This window comes from Lolium perenne, unplaced genomic scaffold (genome assembly GCF_019359855.2).
Source record: "Lolium perenne isolate Kyuss_39 unplaced genomic scaffold, Kyuss_2.0 unplaced28, whole genome shotgun sequence".
Classification (NCBI taxonomy): domain Eukaryota; kingdom Viridiplantae; phylum Streptophyta; class Magnoliopsida; order Poales; family Poaceae; genus Lolium; species Lolium perenne.
The window spans coordinates 180,056-199,614 of NW_027248986.1; the positions used below are offsets into that span (position 1 = coordinate 180,056).

Genomic DNA, 19,559 nt, shown 5'->3' on the forward strand with positions numbered 1-19,559 from the left:
GAGCATTGCCACTCGCGGATCCGGTGCCCGGCATCTTTAAGCCGCGCGGCGGTGAGCGTGATGTTCCCCGGCAGCTCCTCCTCAGGCCACAGGACCTTGAAGACTTGGATGGCGGCGGCTGGCAGGTCAGCAAGAAGCCGGTCGACGGAGCGCATATGTTGGACACGCGCGGAGAGGGCGACAAGATAGTCGTACCCATCCCAGTGCGCATCCAGATTGGGGAATTCCCGCGCAATCCGGTCCTCCCTCACTTTCTTCAAGGCATAAACCTGGGATTCCGGGAAGTGCTCTACAGAAAGAAAGAAAAAAGCATAAAAACGAGACACCGAAAAAAGCATGTCGGAAGAAGCAAGGAACAAAGATACATCTTCGAAGGAAAAAGCTTATAAGCAAAAGAAGGGGCAAGGCAAGAACTTACGGAGAGCTAGCGCATCTATCTTCATAACCAACCGATCGTACTCCCGGTGATCGGTGGTCATGGTGTCAATAAGGCGCTCCGCTGCCTTCCGCGACTTCCTTTCCTCCTCCAGTTCTGCCGTCAAGACAGTGTTGGCGTTCGTGGAGTCCTCCACGACCTCCGCCAGCCTGGCCTCCACTGCTACCCGGGCGTCCTTCAAGGCCTGATCATGCCGGAGCGCGGCTTGTATAGCCTGCTCCTTGAGCTCCCCCAGGGCGGTCTTCTGGGCCTCCAGCGCCTCGTTGTGCTCCTTGAGAAGCTGCTCCTTCTCGCCTAAGTACCGGAAAGAAAAGTCTTAGCAAGCAACAACAGATGAAATGAAAAAAGAAACGGGTTAGCAGAAAAAGCAAGGATGATACCTTGAAGCTTGGCGACCTGGGCCTTCAGGGCCTCGATGGTAGCTTCCGGAACAGCTGTTAAGCAAAAGAGTGTGTGAGTGTCAAAGAAGGAAACATTCCGGTAAAAAGACGCCGGAGGAAAAAGAAACAAACCTTGGCAGTGGCTGTGGGCCTCAGCAAGGTCCCGGTGCTCCCACAGAAGCTCCTCGAAGAGTTGCTTCCGGGCGTCGGCAGTGCTCTGTTCAAGGGAAGATGGATGTGAGAAAGAAAGAAACAAGTTTTCAACCCGAAACTCGGGGACTGGCTGTGCCGGTTTCACATGCCTCTAGTTAAAGTTTCGCGCTGGAAACTGCGTTTTCACCACGAAACTCGGGGACTGGGAGAATAGATAAGATCCGGAAAGAAAAGAAACCGGCATCAACAAAAACATAAGAGGTTTAGCAGAACTTACCACAACATTGTTGGTAGCATCGTACCAGGCGCTATCGAACTCTTTCACGGCGCGTTTAAGCCGCGAAAAGTGTTCTTCGGTGCACCGAGCCCCGGCAGGATCTGGTGCCGGAAGGCGATCCTTCCCCAGGCCGCGGGTAGAAGCGGAGATATCCGCCTCATTCCATTTCTGGGCATAGGGGAGAAGGTGCCCCAGGTCTTTGCCCGCGCGCTTCAGATTGACAATCCGGCCCAGGAGGCCGGTAGGCTTGTCCTGGGCAGCGATGGCAGCGGGGCCGACGTGCAGCACCACGTCCCCTGAGCCGCTGGAGGCGGCGCCCTCCACAGCCTTGCCGCGGGAAGCCCCGGGCTTGAGGAAGTTGGTGATCTTGGGGGTCCCCGACGGCGCCGGTTGCTTGGCCGCGGAAGGTCCTTGGCTGGGCGGCGGTGTCGGCGTGGCCTTGGGAGGAGAAGGTACCGGCGCGGAAGTATCCGGCGCGGTAGGGGAAGAGCTTGGTTGTTTCTTCTTCTTCTTCGGGGGAGGAGGAACCAGAGGTTCCGCCTGCCCGGCATCAGTCTGGCCGGCGCCGATGTTGCTGGCGCCGGTGTCTTGGGTCTCTGGAGGGGAGGTAAAGTCCTCCTCCGCGCGGTGATCTGGAGGTGTTGGGGCCGCGCGCCCCGAACTTGTAGTGCCTCCCGAAAGGGAGGCAGAGCTGTTGCCGGCACCAGATGGTACCGGACTTGACTGAGGAGGAGGAGTTGAGGTCCTCGCGGAGCCGGCAGAGCCAAGCTCAAGCGCAGGGCTGAAAGAAAGGAAAAAGAGAGCAAGTTGGAAAAAAGCAACCGGAAAAGAACTCGGTGGAAATAAAGAGAGCATAAAAGAGATAGAAACTTACCCGGAAGACATCGGCATCCGCTTCTGCTTATAGCGCTTGGTGCCCACCTGCTTCCCTCCAATGACCTCAGTCCGAGGGCGTTTGCCAGAGGAGGCATGGCTGGGGCCGGCGCCGGCAGCTGGAGGATCGCTCTTCTGGCCCTCGGCCATGAGCTTGTCCAGAAACTCGTCGCCAACCTCGGCCTTGATGGCGTGTATTTCACACGTTCGTTGGGCAACCCCAAGAGGAAGGTATGATGCGCACAGCAGCAAGTTTTCCCTCAGAAAGAAACCAAGGTTTATCGAACCAGGAGGAGCCAAGAAGCACGTTGAAGATTGATGGCGGCGGGATGTAGTGCGGCGCAATGATACGTCTCCGACGTATCGATAATTTCTTATGTTCCATGCCACATTATTGATGTTATCTACATGTTTTATGCACACTTTATGTCATATTCGTGCATTTTCTGGAACTAACCTATTAACAAGATGCCAAAGTGCCAGTTGCTGTTTTCTGCTGTTTTTGGTTTCAGAAATCCTAGTAAGGAAATATTCTCGGAATTGGACGAAATCAAAGCCCAGGGGCCTATTTTTCCACGGAGCTTCCAGAAGACCGAAGAACACACGAAGTGGGGCCACGAGGTGGCGACACCACAAGGCGGCGCGGCCCAGGGGGGCCCGCGCCGCCCTATGGTGTGGCGCCCTCGTCTGGCCCCCGACTCTGCCCTTCCGCCTACAAATAGCCTCCGTGACGAAAACCCCAGTACCGAGAACCACGATACGGAAAACCTTCCAGAGACGCCGCCGCCGCCGATCCCATCTCGGGGGATCCAGGAGATCGCCTCCGGCACCCTGCCGGAGAGGGGAATCATCTCCCGGAGGACTCTACGCCGCCATGGTCGCCTCCGGTGTGATGTGTGAGTAGTCTACCCCTGGACTATGGGTCCATAGCAGTAGCTAGATGGTTGTCTTCTCCCCATTGTGCTATCATTGTCGGATCTTGTGAGCTGCCTAACATGATCAAGATCATCTATCTGTAATCCTATATGTTGCGTTTGTTGGGATCCGATGAATAGAGAATACTTGTTATGTTGATTATCAAAGTTATGCTTATGTGTTGTTTATGATCTTGCATGCTCTCCGTTACTAGTAGATGCTCTGGCCAAGTAGATGCTTGTAACTCCAAGAGGGAGTACTTATGCTCGATAGTGGGTTCATGCCTCGCATTGACACCTCGGGACAAGTGATGAAAGTTCTAAGGTTGTGTTGTGCTGTTGCCACTAGGGATAAAACATTGATGCTATGTCTAAGGATGTAGTTGTTGATTACATTACGCACCATACTTAATGCAATTGTCTGTTGCTTTGCAACTTAATACTGGAGGGGGTTCGGATGATAACCTGAAGGTGGACTTTTTAGGCATAGATGCAGTTGGATGGCGGTCTATGTACTTTGTCGTAATGCCCAATTAAATCTCACTATACTCATCATGATATGTATGTGCATGGTCATGCTCTCTTTATTTGTCAATTGCCCAACTGTAATTTGTTCACCCAACATGCTGTTCGTCTTATGGGAGAGACACCTCTAGTGAACTGTGGACCCCGGTCCAATTCTCTTTACTGAAATACAATCTACTGCAATACTTGTTCTACTGTTTTCTGCAAACAATCATCTTCCACACAATACGGTTAATCCTTTGTTACAGCAAGCCGGTGAGATTGACAACCTCACTGTTTCGTTGGGGCAAAGTACTTTGGTTGTGTTGTGCAGGTTCCACGTTGGCGCCGGAATCCCTGGTGTTGCGCCGCACTACATCCCGCCGCCATCAACCTTCAACGTGCTTCTTGGCTCCTCCTGGTTCGATAAACCTTGGTTTCTTTCTGAGGGAAACTTGCTGCTGTGCGCATCATACCTTCCTCTTGGGGTTGCCCAACGAACGTGTGAAATACACGCCATCAAGCTCTTTTTCTGGCGCCGTTGCCGGGGAGATCAAGACACGCTGCAAGGGGAGTCTCCACTTCTCAATCTCTTTACTTTGTTTTTGTCTTGCTTAGTTTTATTTACTACTTTGTTTGCTGCACTAAATCAAAATACAAAAAAAAATTAGTTGCTAGTTTTACTTTATTTGCTATCTTGTTTGCTATATCGAAAACACAAAAAAATTAGTTTACTTGCATTTACTTTATTCATCATGTTTCCTTTTAATTTTACCACAAAAAGCATACCGGTAGGACATGGGTCTATAGTTGGGAGAAATAATATAGAAGAATTTTTCAATCATGTTAGCACAATTGAAAATTTTGAAGATAGACACTTGGTAGACCTTGCGCCTACTTATGAAATTGCTGCCGCGCATTTAGTTCGCTTGTTGGAAACTAAATTTGTTAATCTTAATCCTATAATCCAACACATGTTCTTCACACTTGGTGATATGGAAGAAGGGGAAAAGAAAGATTTTGTGTTAGAAACCCTTCTTAGAGAATTTGGTGGTCTAGCAAGAGAAGCTAGAAAGGTGTTTGCTAAATTTAATATGCTTGGTTCTCCAACTAATTTTGTTAGTCTCCTTGAAAAGATGGATATGGATAGAATAAGATTCACTAATAATATTGATGATGGAGGGGAGATCAAAGCACCAATACCATGTAAGCTCCTAGCTATGAATGATGCACTAGAAAATAACTATGCTTGGCTTGTTCCTGAAAATTTGTTTGATGAGAGTAGCACGCCTAAGACTAATGAAAAGGGAGATGCTGAAACTTATGTATCCAATATACTATGCCTAGTTGAGAAAAGTCCACACCCCGCTGTAGAAGTACCACCCTTCGATAATACTTGATACACACTTTCTGCACCTAGCTGAAAGGCGTTAAAGAAAAGCGCTTATGGGAGACAACCCATGTTTTTACCTACAGTACTTTGTTTTTATTTTGTGTCTTGGAAGTTGTTTACTACTGTAGCAACCTCTCCTTATCTTAGTTTTGTGTTTTGTTGTGCCAAGTTAAGCCGTTGATAGAAAAGTAAGTACTAGATTTGGATTACTGCACAGTTCCAGATTTCTTTGCTGTCACGAATCTGGGTCCACCTCCCTGTAGGTAACTCAGAAAATTAAGCCAATTTACGTGCATGATCCTCAGATATGTATGCAACTTTCATTCAATTTGAGCATTTTCATTTGAGCAAGTCTGGTGCCATTTTAAAATTCGTCAATACGAACTGTTCTGTTTTGACAGATTCTGCCTTTTATTTCGCATTGCCTCTTTCGCTATGTTGGATGAATTTCTTTGATCCACTAATGTCCAGTAGCATTATGCAATGTCCAGAAGTGTTAAGAATGATTGTGTCACCTCTGAATATGTCAATTTATATTGTGCACTAACCCTCTAATGAGTTGTTTCGAGTTTGGTGTGGAGGAAGTTTTCAAGGATCAAGAGAGGAGTATGATGCAACATGATCAAGGAGAGTGAAAGCTCTAAGCTTGGGGATGCACCCGGTGGTTCACCCCTGCATATATCAAGAAGACTCAAGCGTCTAAGCTTGGGGATGCCCAAGGCATCCCCTTCTTCATCGACAACATTATCAGGTTCCTCCCATGAAACTATATTTTTATTCCATCACATCTTATGTGCTTTTTCTTGGAGCGTCGGTTTGTTTTTGTTTTTGTTTTGTTTGAATAAAATGGATCCTAGCATTCACTTTATGGGAGAGAGACACGCTCCGCTGTAGCATATGGACAAGTATGTCCTTGGTTTCTACTCATAGTATTCATGGCGAAGTTTCTTCTTCGTTAAATTGTTATATGGTTGGAATTGGAAAATGATACATGTAGTAATTGCTATAAATGTTTTGGGTAATGTGATACTTGGCAATTGTTGTGCTCATGATTAAGCTCTTGCATCATATGCTTTGCACCCATTAATGAAGAAATACATAGAGCATGCTAAAATTTGGTTTGCATATTTGGTTTCTCTAAGGTCTAGATAATTTCTAGTATTGAGTTTGAACAACAAGGAAGACGGTGTAGAGTCTTATAATGTTTTCAATATGTCTTTTATGTGAGTTTTGCTACACCGGTTCATCCTTGTGTTTGTTTCAAATAAGCCTTGCTAGCCTAAACCTTGTATCGAGAGGGAATACTTCTCATGCATCCAAAATACTTGAGCCAACCACTATGCCATTTGTGTCCACCATACCTACCTATGCTACATGGTATTTTCCCGCCATTCCAAAGTAAATTGCTTGAGTGCTACCTTTAAAATTCCATCATTCACCTTTGCAATATATAGCTCATGGGACAAATAGCTTAAAAACTATTGTGGTATTGAATATGTAATTATGCACTTTATCTCTTATTAAGTTGCTTGTTGTGCGATAACCATGTTTATCGGGGACGCCATCAACTGCTCATTGTTGAATTTCATGTGAGTTGCTATGCATGTTCGTCTTGACTGATGTAAGGGCGATCTACACTGAGTTGAATGGTTTGAGCATGCATATTGTGAGAGAAGAACATCGGGCCGCTAACCGAAGCCATGTTCCATGGTGGAAGTTTCAGTTTTGGACAACAATCCTCAAATCTCTAATGAGAAAAGAATTAATTGTTGTTGAATGCTTTAAGCATTAAAAGAGGAGTCCATTATCTGTTGTCTATGTTGTCCCGGTATGGATGTCTAAGTTGAGAATAATCAATAGCGAGAAATCCAATGCGAGCTTTCTCCTTAGACCTTTGTACAAAGCGGCATAGAGGTACCCCTTTGTGATACTTGGTTAAAGCATATGTATTGCGGTGATAATCCAGGTAGTCCAAGCTAATTAGGACAAGGTGCGGGCACTATTAGTATACTATGCATGAGGCTTGCAACTTATAAGATATAATTTACATGATGCATATGCTTTATTACTACCGTTGACAAAATTGTTTCATGTTTTCAAAATCAAAGCTCTAGCACAAATATAGCAATCAATGCTTTTCCTCTATGAGGACCATTCTTTTACTTTCAATGTTGAGTCAGTTCACCTATTTCTCTCCACCTCAAGAAGCAAACACTTGTGTGAACTATGCATTGATTCCTACATACTTGCTTATTGCACTTATTATATTACTCTATGTTGACAATATCCATGAGATATACATGTTACAAGTTGAAAGCAACCGCTGAAACTTAATCTTCTTTTGTGTTGCTTCTATACCTTTACTTTGAATTATTGCTTTATGAGTTAACTCTTATGCAAGACTTATTGATGCTTGTCTTGAAGTGCTATTCATGAAAAGTCTTTGCTATATGATTCACTTGTTTACTCATGTCATATACATTGTTTTGATCGCTGCATTCACTACATATGCTTTACAAATAGTATGATCAAGATTATGATGGCATGTCACTCCAGAAATTATCGTGTTATCGCTTTTACTGCTGGACGAGCAGAACTAAGTTTGGGATGCATATACGTCTCCGACGTATCGATAATTTCTTATGTTCCATGCCACATTATTGATGTTATCTACATGTTTTATGCACACTTTATGTCATATTCGTGCATTTTCTGGAACTAACCTATTAACAAGATGCCGAAGTGCCAGTTGCTGTTTTCTGCTGTTTTTGGTTTCAGAAATCCTAGTAAGGAAATATTCTCGGAATTGGACGAAATCAAAGCCCTGGGGCCTATTTTTCCACGGAGCTTCCAGAAGACCGAAGAACACACGAAGTGGGGCCACGAGGTGGCGACACCACAAGGCGGCGCGCCTGTGGGGGCCCGCGCCGCCCTATGGTGTGGCGCCCTGCCGTCCCCGACTCGCCCCTTCCGCCTACAAATAGCCTCCGTGACGAAACCCCAAGATCGAGAACCACGATACGGAAAACCTTCCCGAGAGACGCCGCCGCCGCCGATCCCATCTCGGGATCCAGAGATCGCCTCCGGCACCCTGCCGAGAGGGGAATCATCTCCCCGGAGGACTCTACGCCGCCATGGTCGCCTCTCCGTGTGATGTGTGAGTAGTCTACCCCTGGACGATGGGTCCAGAGCAGTAGCTAGATGGTTGTCTCCTCCCCATTGTGCTATCATTGTCGGATCTTGTGAGCTCCCTAACATGATCAAGATCATCTAACTCTAATCCTATATGTTGCGTTTGTTGGGATCCGATGAATTGAGCATACTTGTTATGTTGATTATCAAAGTTATGCTTATGTGTTGTTTATGATCTTGCATGCTCTCCGTTACTAGTAGATGCTCGCCAAGTAGATGCTTGTAACTCCAAGAGGGAGTACTTATGCTCGATAGTGGGTTCATGCTCGCATTGACACCGGTGACAGAAAGTTCTAAGGGTGTGTTGTGCTGTTGCCACTAGGGATAAAACATTGATGCTATGTCTAAGGATGTAGTTGTTGATTACATTACGCACCATACTTAATGCAATTGTCTGTTGCTTTGCAACTTAATACTGGAGGGTTCGATGATAACCTGAAGGTGGACTTTTTAGGCATAGATGCGGTTGGATGGCGGTCTATGTACTTTGTCGTAATGCCCAATTAAATCTCACTATACTCATCATGATATGTATGTGCATGGTCATGCTCTCTTTATTTGTCAATTGCCCAACCGTAATTTGTTCACCCAACATGTCGTTCGTCTTATGGGAGAGACACCTCTAGTGAACTGTGGACCCCGGTCCAATTCTCTTTACTGAAATACAATCTACTGCAATACTTGTTCTACTGTTTTCTGCAAACAATCATCTTCCACACAATACGGTTAATCCTTTGTTACAGCAAGCCGGTGAGATTGACAACCTCACTGCTTCGTTGGGGCAAAGTACTTTGGTTGTGTTGTGCAGGTTCCACGTTGGCGCCGGAATCTCTCGGTGTTGCGCCGCACTACATCCCGCCGCCATCAACCTTCAACGTGCTTCTTGGCTCCTCCTGGTTCGATAAACCTTGGTTTCTTTCTGAGGGAAAACTTGCTGCTGTGCGCATCATACCTTCCTCTTGGGGTTGCCCAACGAACGTGTGAAATACACGCCATCACGCAACACCAGGGATTCCGGCGCCAACGTGGAACCTGCACAACACAACCAAAGTACTTTGCCCCAACGAAACAGTGAGGTTGTCAATCTCACCGGCTTGCTGTAACAAAGGATTAACCGTATTGTGTGGAAGATGATTGTTTGCAGAAAACAAGAGAACAAGTATTGCAAGAGATTGTATTTCAAGAAAGAGAATTGGACCGGGTCCACAGTTCACTAGAGGTGTCTCTCCCATAAGACGAACAGCTTGTTGGGTGAACAAATTACAGTTGGGCAATTGACAAATAAAGAGAGCATGACCATGCACATACATATCATGATGAGTATAGTGAGATTTAATTGGGCATTACGACAAAGTACATAGACCGCCATCCAACTGCATCTATGCCTAAAAAGTCCACCTTCAGGTTATCATCCGAACCCCTCCAAGATTAAGTTGCAAAGCAACAGACAATTGCATTAAGTATGGTGCGTAATGTAATCAACAACTACATCCTTAGACATAGCATCAATGTTTTATCCCTAGTGGCAACAAAGCACAACACAACCTTAGAACTTTCTCACATCGTCCTGTGTCAATGCGTGCATGAACCCACTATCGAGCATAAGTACTCCTCTTGGAGTTACAAGCATCTACTTGGCCAGAGCATCTACTAGTAACGGAGAGCATGCAAGATCATAAACAACACATAAGCATAACTTTGATAATCAACATAACAAGTATTCTCTATTCATCGGATCCCAACAAACGCAACATATAGAATTACAGATAGATGATCTTGATCATGTTAGGCAGCTCACAAGATCCGACAATGATAGCACAATGGGGAGAAGACAACCATCTAGCTACTGCTATGGACCCATAGTCCAGGGGTAGACTACTCACACATCACACCGGAGGCGACCATGGCGGCGTAGAGTCCTCCGGGGAGATGATTCCCCTCTCCGGCAGGGTGCCGGAGGCGATCTCCGGATCCCCCGAGATGGGATCGGCGGCGGCGGCGTCTCCGGGAAGGTTTTCCGTATCGTGGTTCTCGTGATCGGGGTTTTCGCCACGGAGGCTATTTGTAGGCGAAAGGGCAGAGTCGGGGCCGACGAGGGCACCACACCATAGGGCGGCGCGGCCCCCGGGCCGCGCCGCCTGTGGTGTCGCCACCTCGTGGCCCCACTTCGTGTGTTCTTCGGTCTTCTGGAAGCTCCGTGGAAAAATAGGCCCCTGGGCTTTGATTTCGTCCAATTCCGAGAATATTTCCTTACTAGGATTTCTGAAACCAAAAACAGCGTAAAACAAAGAATCGGCACTTCGGCATCTTGTTAATAGGTTAGTTCCAGAAAATGCACGAATATGACATAAAGTGTGCATAAAACATGTAGATAACATCAATAATGTGGCATGGAACATAAGAAATTATCGATACGTCGAGACGTATCAGCATCCCTGCTTAGTTCTGCTCGTCCCGAGGTGTAAAACGATAAATACGTATAATTTCTGGAGTGACATGCCATCATAATCTTGATCATACTATTTGTAAAGCATATGTAGTGAATGCAGCGATCAAAACAATGTATATGACATGAGTAAACAAGTGAATCATAAAGCAAAGACTTTTCATGAATAGCACTTCAAGACAAGCATAAATAAGTCTTGCATAAGAGTTAACTCATAAAGCAATAATTCAAAGTAGAGATATTGAAGCAACACAAAAGAAGATTAAGTTTCAGCGGTTGCTTTCAACTTGTAACATGTATATCTCATGGATATTGTCAACATAGAGTAATATAATAAGTGCAATAAGCAAGTATGTAGGAATCAATGCATAGTTCACACAAGTGTTTGCTTCTTGAGGTGGAGAGAAATAGGTGAACTGACTCAACATTGAAAGTAAAAGAATGGTCCTCATAGAGGAAAAGCATCGATTGCTATATTTGTGCTAGAGCTTTGATTTTGAAAACATGAAACAATTTTGTCAACGGTAGTAATAAAGCATATGCATCATGTAAATTATATCTTATAAGTTGCAAGCCTCATGCATAGTGTACTAATAGTGCCCGCACCTTGTCCTAATTAGCTTGGACTACCTGGATTATCATCGCAATACATATGCTTTAACCAAGTATCACAAAGGGGTACCTCTATGCCGCCTGTACAAAGGTCTAAGGAGAAAGCTCGCATTGGATTTCTCGCTATTGATTATTCTCAACTTAGACATCCATACCGGGACAACATAGACAACAGATAATGGACTCCTCTTTTAATGCTTAAGCATTCAACAACAATTAATTCTTTTCTCATTAGAGATTTGAGGATGTTTGTCCAAAACTGAAACTTCCACCATGGAACATGGCTTCGGTTAGCGGCCCGATGTTCTTCTCTCACAATATGCATGCTCAAACCATTCAACTCAGTGTAGATCGCCCTTACTTCAGACAAGACGAACATGCATAGCAACTCACATGAAATTCAACAATGAAAAGTTGATGGCGTCCCCAGTAAACATGGTTATCGCACAACAAGCAACTTAATAAGAGATAAAGTGCATAATTACATATTCAATACCACAATAGTTTTTAAGCTATTTGTCCCATGAGCTATATATTGCAAAGGTGAATGATGGAATTTTAAAGGTAGCACTCAAGCAATTTACTTTGGAATGGCGGGAAAATACCATGTAGCATAGGTAGGTATGGTGGACACAAATGGCATAGTGGTTGGCTCAAGTATTTTGGATGCATGAGAAGTATTCCCTCTCGATACAAGGTTTAGGCTAGCAAGGCTTATTTGAAACAAACACAAGGATGAACTGGTGCAGCAAAACTCACATAAAAGACATATTGAAAACATTATAAGACTCTACACCGTCTTCCTTGTTGTTCAAACTCAATACCAGAAATTATCTAGACCTTAGAGAAACCAAATATGCAAACCAAATTTTAGCATGCTCTATGTATTTCTTCATTAATGGGTGCAAAGCATATGATGCAAGGGCTTAATCATGAGCACAACAATTGCTAAGTATCACATTACCCAAGACATTTATAGCAATTACTACATGTATCATTTTCCAATTCCAACCATATAACAATTTAACGAAGAAGAAACTTCGCCATGAATACTATGAGTAGAAACCAAGGACATACTTGTCCATATGCTACAGCGGAGCGTGTCTCTCTCCCATAAAGTGAATGCTAGGATCCATTTTATTCAAACAAAACAAAAACAAAAACAAACCGATGCTCCAAGAAAAAGCACATAAGATGTGATGGAATAAAAATATAGTTTCAGGGGAGGAACCTGATAATGTTGTCGATGAAGAAGGGGATGCCTTGGGCATCCCCAAGCTTAGACGCTTGAGTCTTCTTGATATATGCAGGGGTGAACCACCGGGTGCATCCCCAAGCTTAGAGCTTTCACTCTCCTTGATCATGTTGCATCATACTCCTCTCTTGATCCTTGAAAACTTCCTCCACACCAAACTCGAAACAACTCATTAGAGGGTTAGTGCACAATATAAATTGACATATTCAGAGGTGACACAATCATTCTTAACACTTCTGGACATTGCATAATGCTACTGGACATTAGTGGATCAAAGAAATTCATCCAACATAGCGAAAGAGGCAATGCGAAATAAAAGGCAGAATCTGTCAAAACAGAACAGTTCGTATTGACGAATTTTAAAATGGCACCAGACTTGCTCAGATGAAAATGCTCAAATTGAATGAAAGTTGCATACATATCTGAGGATCATGCACGTAAATTGGCTTAATTTTCTGAGTTACCTACAGGGAGGTGGACCCAGATTCATGACAGCAAAGAAATCTGGAACTGTGCAGTAATCCAAATCTAGTACTTACTTTTCTATCAACGGCTTAACTTGGCACAACAAAACACAAAACTAAGATAAGGAGAGGTTGCTACAGTAGTAAACAACTTCCAAGACATAAAATAAAAACAAAGTACTGTAGGTAAAAACATGGGTTGTCTCCCATAAGCGCTTTTCTTTAACGCCTTTCAGCTAGGCGCAGAAAGTGTGTATCAAGTATTATCGAGAGATGAAGTGTCAACATCATAATTTGTTCTCATAATAGAGTCAAAAGGTACCTTCATTCTCTTTCTAGGGAAGTGTTCCATACCTTTCTTGAGAGGAAATTGATATTTTATATTACCTTCCTTCATATCAATGATAGCACCAACAGTTCGAAGAAAAGGTCTTCCCAATATAATGGGACAAGATGCATTGCATTCAATATCCAAGACAACAAAATCAACTGGAACCAGGTTATTGTTAATGGTAATGCGAACATTATCAACTTTACCCAAAGGTTTCTTTGTAGAATGATCAGCAAGATTAACATCCAAATAACAATTTTTCAAATGTGGCAAGTCAAGCATATTATAAATTTTCTTAGGCATAACGGAAATACTTGCACCAAGATCACATAAAGCATTACAATCAAAATCTTTAACTTTCATCTTAATGATGGGCTCCCAACCATCCTCTAGCTTTTTAGGAATAGAGGCTTCACGCTCTAGTTTCTCTTCTATAGCTTTTATGAGAGCATTTGTAATATGATGCGTGAAAGCCAAATTTATAGCACTAGCATTAGGACTTTTAGCAAGTTTTTGCAAGAACTTTATAACTTCAGAGATGTGGCAATCATCAAAATTCAAACCATTATAATCTAAAGTAATGGGATCATCATCCCCAATGTTGGAAAAAATTTCAGCAGCTTTATCACAGGCAGTTTTAGCAGTTTTAGCAGCTTTCAGCAGTTTTCGCGCTTTGCATTCGAAGTGGAAACATTGCTAACACCAATTCTTTTATTAGTATTAGTAGGAGGTGCAGCAACATGTGTAGCATTAGCATTACTAGTGGTGGTAATAGTCCAAACTTTAGCTATATTCTTCTCTTCAGCTAGTTTTTCATTTTCTTCTCTATCCCACCTAGCACGCAGTTCAGCCATTAATCTTATATTCTCATTAATTCTAACTTGAATGGCATTTGCTGTAGTAGTAATTTTATTATGATGATTCTCATTAGGCAAAACTTTTGATTTCAAAAGATCAACATCAGCAACAAGACTATCGACTTTAGAAGCAAGTATATCAATTTTCCCAAGCTTTTCTTCAACAGATTTGTTAAAAGCAGTTTGTGTACTAATAAATTCTTTAAGCATGGCTTCAAGTCCAGGGGGTGAACTCCTATTATTGTTGTAAGAATTCCCATAAGAATTAGCATAGCCGTTGCCATTATTATAAGGATATGGCCTATAGTTGTTACTAGAATTGTTCCGGTAAGCATTGTTGTTGAAATTATTATTTTTAATGAAGTTTACATCAACATGTTCTTCTTGTGCAACCAATGAAGCTAATGGAACATTATTAGGATCAATATTAGTCCTATCATTCACAAGCATAGACATAATAGCATCAATCTTATCACTCAAGGAAGAGGTTTCTTCGACAGAATTTACCTTCTTACCTTGTGGAGCTCTTTCCGTGTGCCATTCAGAGTAGTTGATCATCATATTATCAAGAAGTTTTGTTGCTTCACCAAGAGTGATGGACATAAAGGTACCTCCAGCAGCTGAATCCAATAAATTCCGTGAAGAAAAATTTAGTCCTGCATAGAAGGTTTGGATGATCATCCAAGTAGTCAGTCCATGGGTTGGGCAATTTTTAACCAGAGATTTCATTCTTTCCCAAGCTTGAGCAACATGTTCAGTATCTAATTGTTTAAAATTCATTATGCTACTCCTCAAAGATATAATTTTAGCAGGGGGATAATATCTACCAATAAAAGCATCCTTGCATTTAGTCCATGAATCAATACTATTCTTAGGCAGAGATAGCAACCAATCTTTAGCTCTTCCTCTTAATGAGAAAGGGAACAATTTTAGTTTAATAATATCACCATCTACATCTTTATATTTTTGCATTTCACATAGTTCAACAAAATTATTAAGATGGGCAGCAGCATCATCAGAACTAATTCCAGAAAATTGATCTTTCATGACAAGATTCAAGAAAGGTGTTTAATTTCAAAGAATTCTGCTGTAGTAGCAGGTGGAGCAATAGGTGTGCATAAGAAATCATTATTATTTGTGGTTGTGAAGTCACACAACTTAGTATTTTCAGCGTTGGCCATTTTAGCAACAGTAAATAAAACAAACTAGATAAAGTAAATGCAAGTAAACTAATTTTTTTGTGTTTTTGATATAGTGAACAAGATAGCAAATAAAGTAAAACTAGCAACTAATTTTTTTGTATTTTGATTTAGTGCAGCAAACAAAGTAGTAAATAAAACTAAGCAAGACAAAAACAAAGTAAAGAGATTGAGAAGTGGAGACTCCCCTTGCAGCGTGTCTTGATCTCCCGCAACGGCGCCGTAAAAAGAGCTTGATGGCGTGTATTTCACACGTTCGTTGGGCAACCCCAAGAGGAAGGTATGATGCGCACAGCAGCAAGTTTTCCCTCAGAAAGAAACCAAGGTTTATCGAACCAGGAGGAGCCAAGAAGCACGTTGAAGGTTGATGGCGGCGGGATGTAGTGCGGCGCAACACCAGGGATTCCGGCGCCAACGTGGAACCTGCACAACACAACCAAAGTACTTTGCCCCAACGAAACAGTGAGGTTGTCAATCTCACCGGCTTGCTGTAACAAAGGATTAACCGTATTGTGTGGAAGATGATTGTTTGCGTAAAAACAGTAGAACAAGTATTGCAAGAGATTGTATTTCAAGTAAAGAGAATTGGACCGGGGTCCACAGTTCACTAGAGGTGTCTCTCCCATAAGACGAACAGCATGTTGGGTGAACAAATTACAGTTGGGCAATTGACAAATAAAGAGAGCATGACCATGCACATACATATCATGATGAGTATAGTGAGATTTAATTGGGCATTACGACAAAGTACATAGACCGCCATCCAACTGCATCTATGCCTAAAAAGTCCACCTTCAGGTTATCATCCGAACCCCCTCCAGTATTAAGTTGCAAAGCAACAGACAATTGCATTAAGTATGGTGCGTAATGTAATCAACAACTACATCCTTAGACATAGCATCAATGTTTTATCCCTAGTGGCAACAGCACAACACAACCTTAGAACTTTCTCACATCGTCCCTGTGTGTCAATGCAGGCATGAACCCACTATCGAGCATAAGTACTCCCTCTTGGAGTTACAAGCATCTACTTGGCCAGAGCATCTACTAGTAACGGAGAGCATGCAAGATCATAAACAACACATAAGCATAACTTTGATAATCAACATAACAAGTATTCTCTATTCATCGGATCCCAACAAACGCAACATATAGAATTACAGATAGATGATCTTGATCATGTTAGGCAGCTCACAAGATCCGACAATGATAGCACAATGGGGAGAAGACAACCATCTAGCTACTGCTATGGACCCATAGTCCAGGGGTAGACTACTCACACATCACACCGGAGGCGACCATGGCGGCGTAGAGTCCTCCGGGAGATGATTCCCCTCTCCGGCAGGGTGCCGGAGGCGATCTCCTGGATCCCCCGAGATGGGATCGGCGGCGACGGCGTCTCTGGAAGGTTTTCCGTATCGTGGTTCTCGGTACTAGGGTTTTCGTCACGGAGGCTATTTGTAGGCGAAAGGGCAGAGTCGGGGGCCAGACGAGGGCGCCACACCATAGGGCGGCGCGGGCCCCCCCTGGGCCGCGCCGCCTTGTGGTGTCGCCACCTCGTGGCCCCACTTCGTGTGTTCTTCGGTCTTCTGGAAGCTCCGTGGAAAAATAGGCCCCTGGGCTTTGATTTCGTCCAATTCCGAGAATATTTCCTTACTAGGATTTCTGAAACCAAAAACAGCAGAAACAAAGAATCGGCACTTCGGCATCTTGTTAATAGGTTAGTTCCAGAAAATGCACGAATATGACATAAAGTGTGCATAAAACATGTAGATAACATCAATAATGTGGCATGGAACATAAGAAATTATCGATACGTCGGAGACGTATCAGGCCTGCAGCGGAGGCTTGTGCTCGTGGACCTGTGGGTTGTTGCTGGCTGAGGGAGTGTCTACAGAATAGCAATAACAAAAAGAGTATAAGAAAACGAACAGAAAGGCTACCTCAAGAATGGTCAAGTCATCAGACGAACCGGCAGGTTCCGGCGGAGACTTGCCGAGGCGAGAGGATGCAGTCCGGCCCATCCTCAGATCTAGCCAATGGATGACGGGATCCGGATCGTACTTGTCCAGGGGCCTCTTCCGGCAAGGGCCTCGCCGGTCAGAATCAATCCGGGGGAAGCGGGCCTTGGCCTGGAAACAAAGGAAAAAAGAAAGGTTAGACGCAAGTGCAAAAGCTACCGGTGATACGACCTAAGCCGCATATCTTCTTACTTCTTTGGACGGAGGGTTCCTGGCGCTAAGAGGGCAAAGGCCCCACTCCCAGTCCTCCGGCATGTCCGTTTGGCAGATCTGGCTAGCCTTAAGGACCACGTCCTCTTTGCTCAAGGCCAGGCCGGTGATCTTGGTGGGATCACCGGGGCCGTACATCTCACTAATCTTGTGAGCACGCTGCTGGAGGGGAAGCACCCGGCGGCTGATGAAGGCGCGGATGATATCGTCGGAGCAGATGTTGGTGTCCTTCATCAGCTTCATCATGAAGCGCACCACCCGGTTCGTCTCGGCGTGCTCCGTACCGGGGTTGTACTGCCAGTTGGTCTTGGCTGGCGGCGCCGGATTGAACGCCGGCAGGTTGATAAGGTCGTCGTCGCCCGCGTTCTTCACATAGAAGAACGTCGTCTGCCACAAACGGCAAGACTCGAGGCCATTGAACTTAAAAAAGGGGCTCCCTTGGCGGGAGCCGATGATGGAAGACCCGCATTGAACGGGGGGTTTGGGCGCAGGAATGTCCTTGCCCTGGACCGAATTGATCTGAAGGGAGAAAAAGCGGGCAAACGTCTCGCGAGCGGGACGGATGCCAATGTAGCCCTCCATGAAGGCCACAAAACAAGAAAGGTAAAAAACGGCGTTGCCGGGAAGATGGTGAGGTTGGAGGCGATAGAAGTCGAGGAATTGACGAAAGAAATCTGAGGCAGGAAGGCCGAAGCCACGCTCAAAGTGAGCAAGGAAAACAACGGCCTCACCGGGTTTGAGCACCGGTTGGATCTCGTTGCCTGGAAGCCGGCAGATGACTCCTTCCGGAATCCTCCTAGACCGGTACAGCCAGTCGATCTCGAACTGGGTCACGTCGGAACCTCTCCAGGCTCCGCGTGTCTTGTCCTTTCCGGAGGCCCGGCTAGATGTGCCGGCCTCTTGTTTCCGGCTGGATGCCAGATCCATCCCGTCGGAAGCGCTGCTATCTTGGGTGCTAGAGGTGGCAGCAGGGAGAGACCCTTCGCTAGACATGGGGATCTAGGAGATGCCGAAATCTACCGAGAAACAGTTTTCCCCAAACAGACCCTCGCGCGAAGATCTACGAGTAAGAAGAAAAGCAAAACAAAGAACGGATAAATACTCTACCGCCCCCAAGATCCAAAGTGCAAGAGAGTAAGGGGTAAAGGCGCATCGGGCCTAACCTGAGGCGGCGGAGTCGCGAAGGAAGAAGTTCACCGGAGGAACGGCGAGCCCGCGGCCGGCGAGGAAGTCCGTCGACGGCGAGGCGAAGAAGTGCTTGAGGAAACGCGAATGCTGCGGGCGCGGTGAAGTTGCTGCTGAGGATCTCCGCGCGGCGAGGTCCGGCGAAGCGAAGGAGTGAGTTCGCCGGGCGACGGGCCCGAACGAGCGGCGGCGGACGGAAAACGGCAAAGGCACGGAGGCGAAGAGCTCTGCGCGCAGGGGAGTGGAGAATGCGAAGAAGAGGAAGAAGGAGCGGCGGTTGCGCTTATAAAGGAGAAGGGTAATGGGCTGGAAACCGCTGGGCCGCGGCGGTTCGCCTCACGGCCCGCGGCGGTTCGCGCCATGGGCCACCACGTGTCAAGGAGATACACGCGAAAGACAGGAGGCCACACGGAGGTACACAGAAGATCCAGAACGGCTAGTGGGATCCGCTGCGATGCATTAAATGGGCGCGCGGGAGTCGAAGCGAATTGACAACTGACACTGGCGCGTCAGTTACAGTGCGCATGTCTGTCAGGCGCGGGGCCCGAGATATTCTCGACTTCGCCGAGGAAGCGTTTAATGGTTAAGATACCGGAAGACAAGATACCGGAGAATGACTTGTAAAGAAAAGATAAGGAGGATCTGGGCAAAGATGCCGGATCCGAGCGTGATGCCGGATGAATCAAACCGGTATCCAAAGACATAAGAACCTGGCATGGTCTGTTGGATAGGATCCGCCAGACTATACCAGCTTCGGGGACTAATGTTGGGGGGATAACCCCCGGTATGCCAAAGGCATGCCAAACCGGATGGTTTGAGCCATCAGGATACCGGTTAGATGTTCATGCCGGAGTCTA

General features: G+C 45.2%; 1 protein-coding gene across 1 annotated transcript; it reads right to left on the reverse strand.

Moving 5' to 3' along the window:
• Positions 1–205: 205 nt before the first annotated feature.
• Positions 206–19,064, reverse strand: LOC139834313 (uncharacterized). The gene is made up of 4 exons (XM_071824799.1): positions 19,043–19,064; positions 18,681–18,929; positions 817–870; positions 206–730 (listed from the first exon to the last, which is right to left on the reverse strand). Exons 1-4 carry the CDS (start codon positions 19,062–19,064, stop codon positions 384–386), a joined length of 672 nt encoding a protein of 223 aa, XP_071680900.1. The 3' UTR covers positions 206–383.
• Between the last annotated feature and the right edge of the window lie 495 nt (positions 19,065–19,559).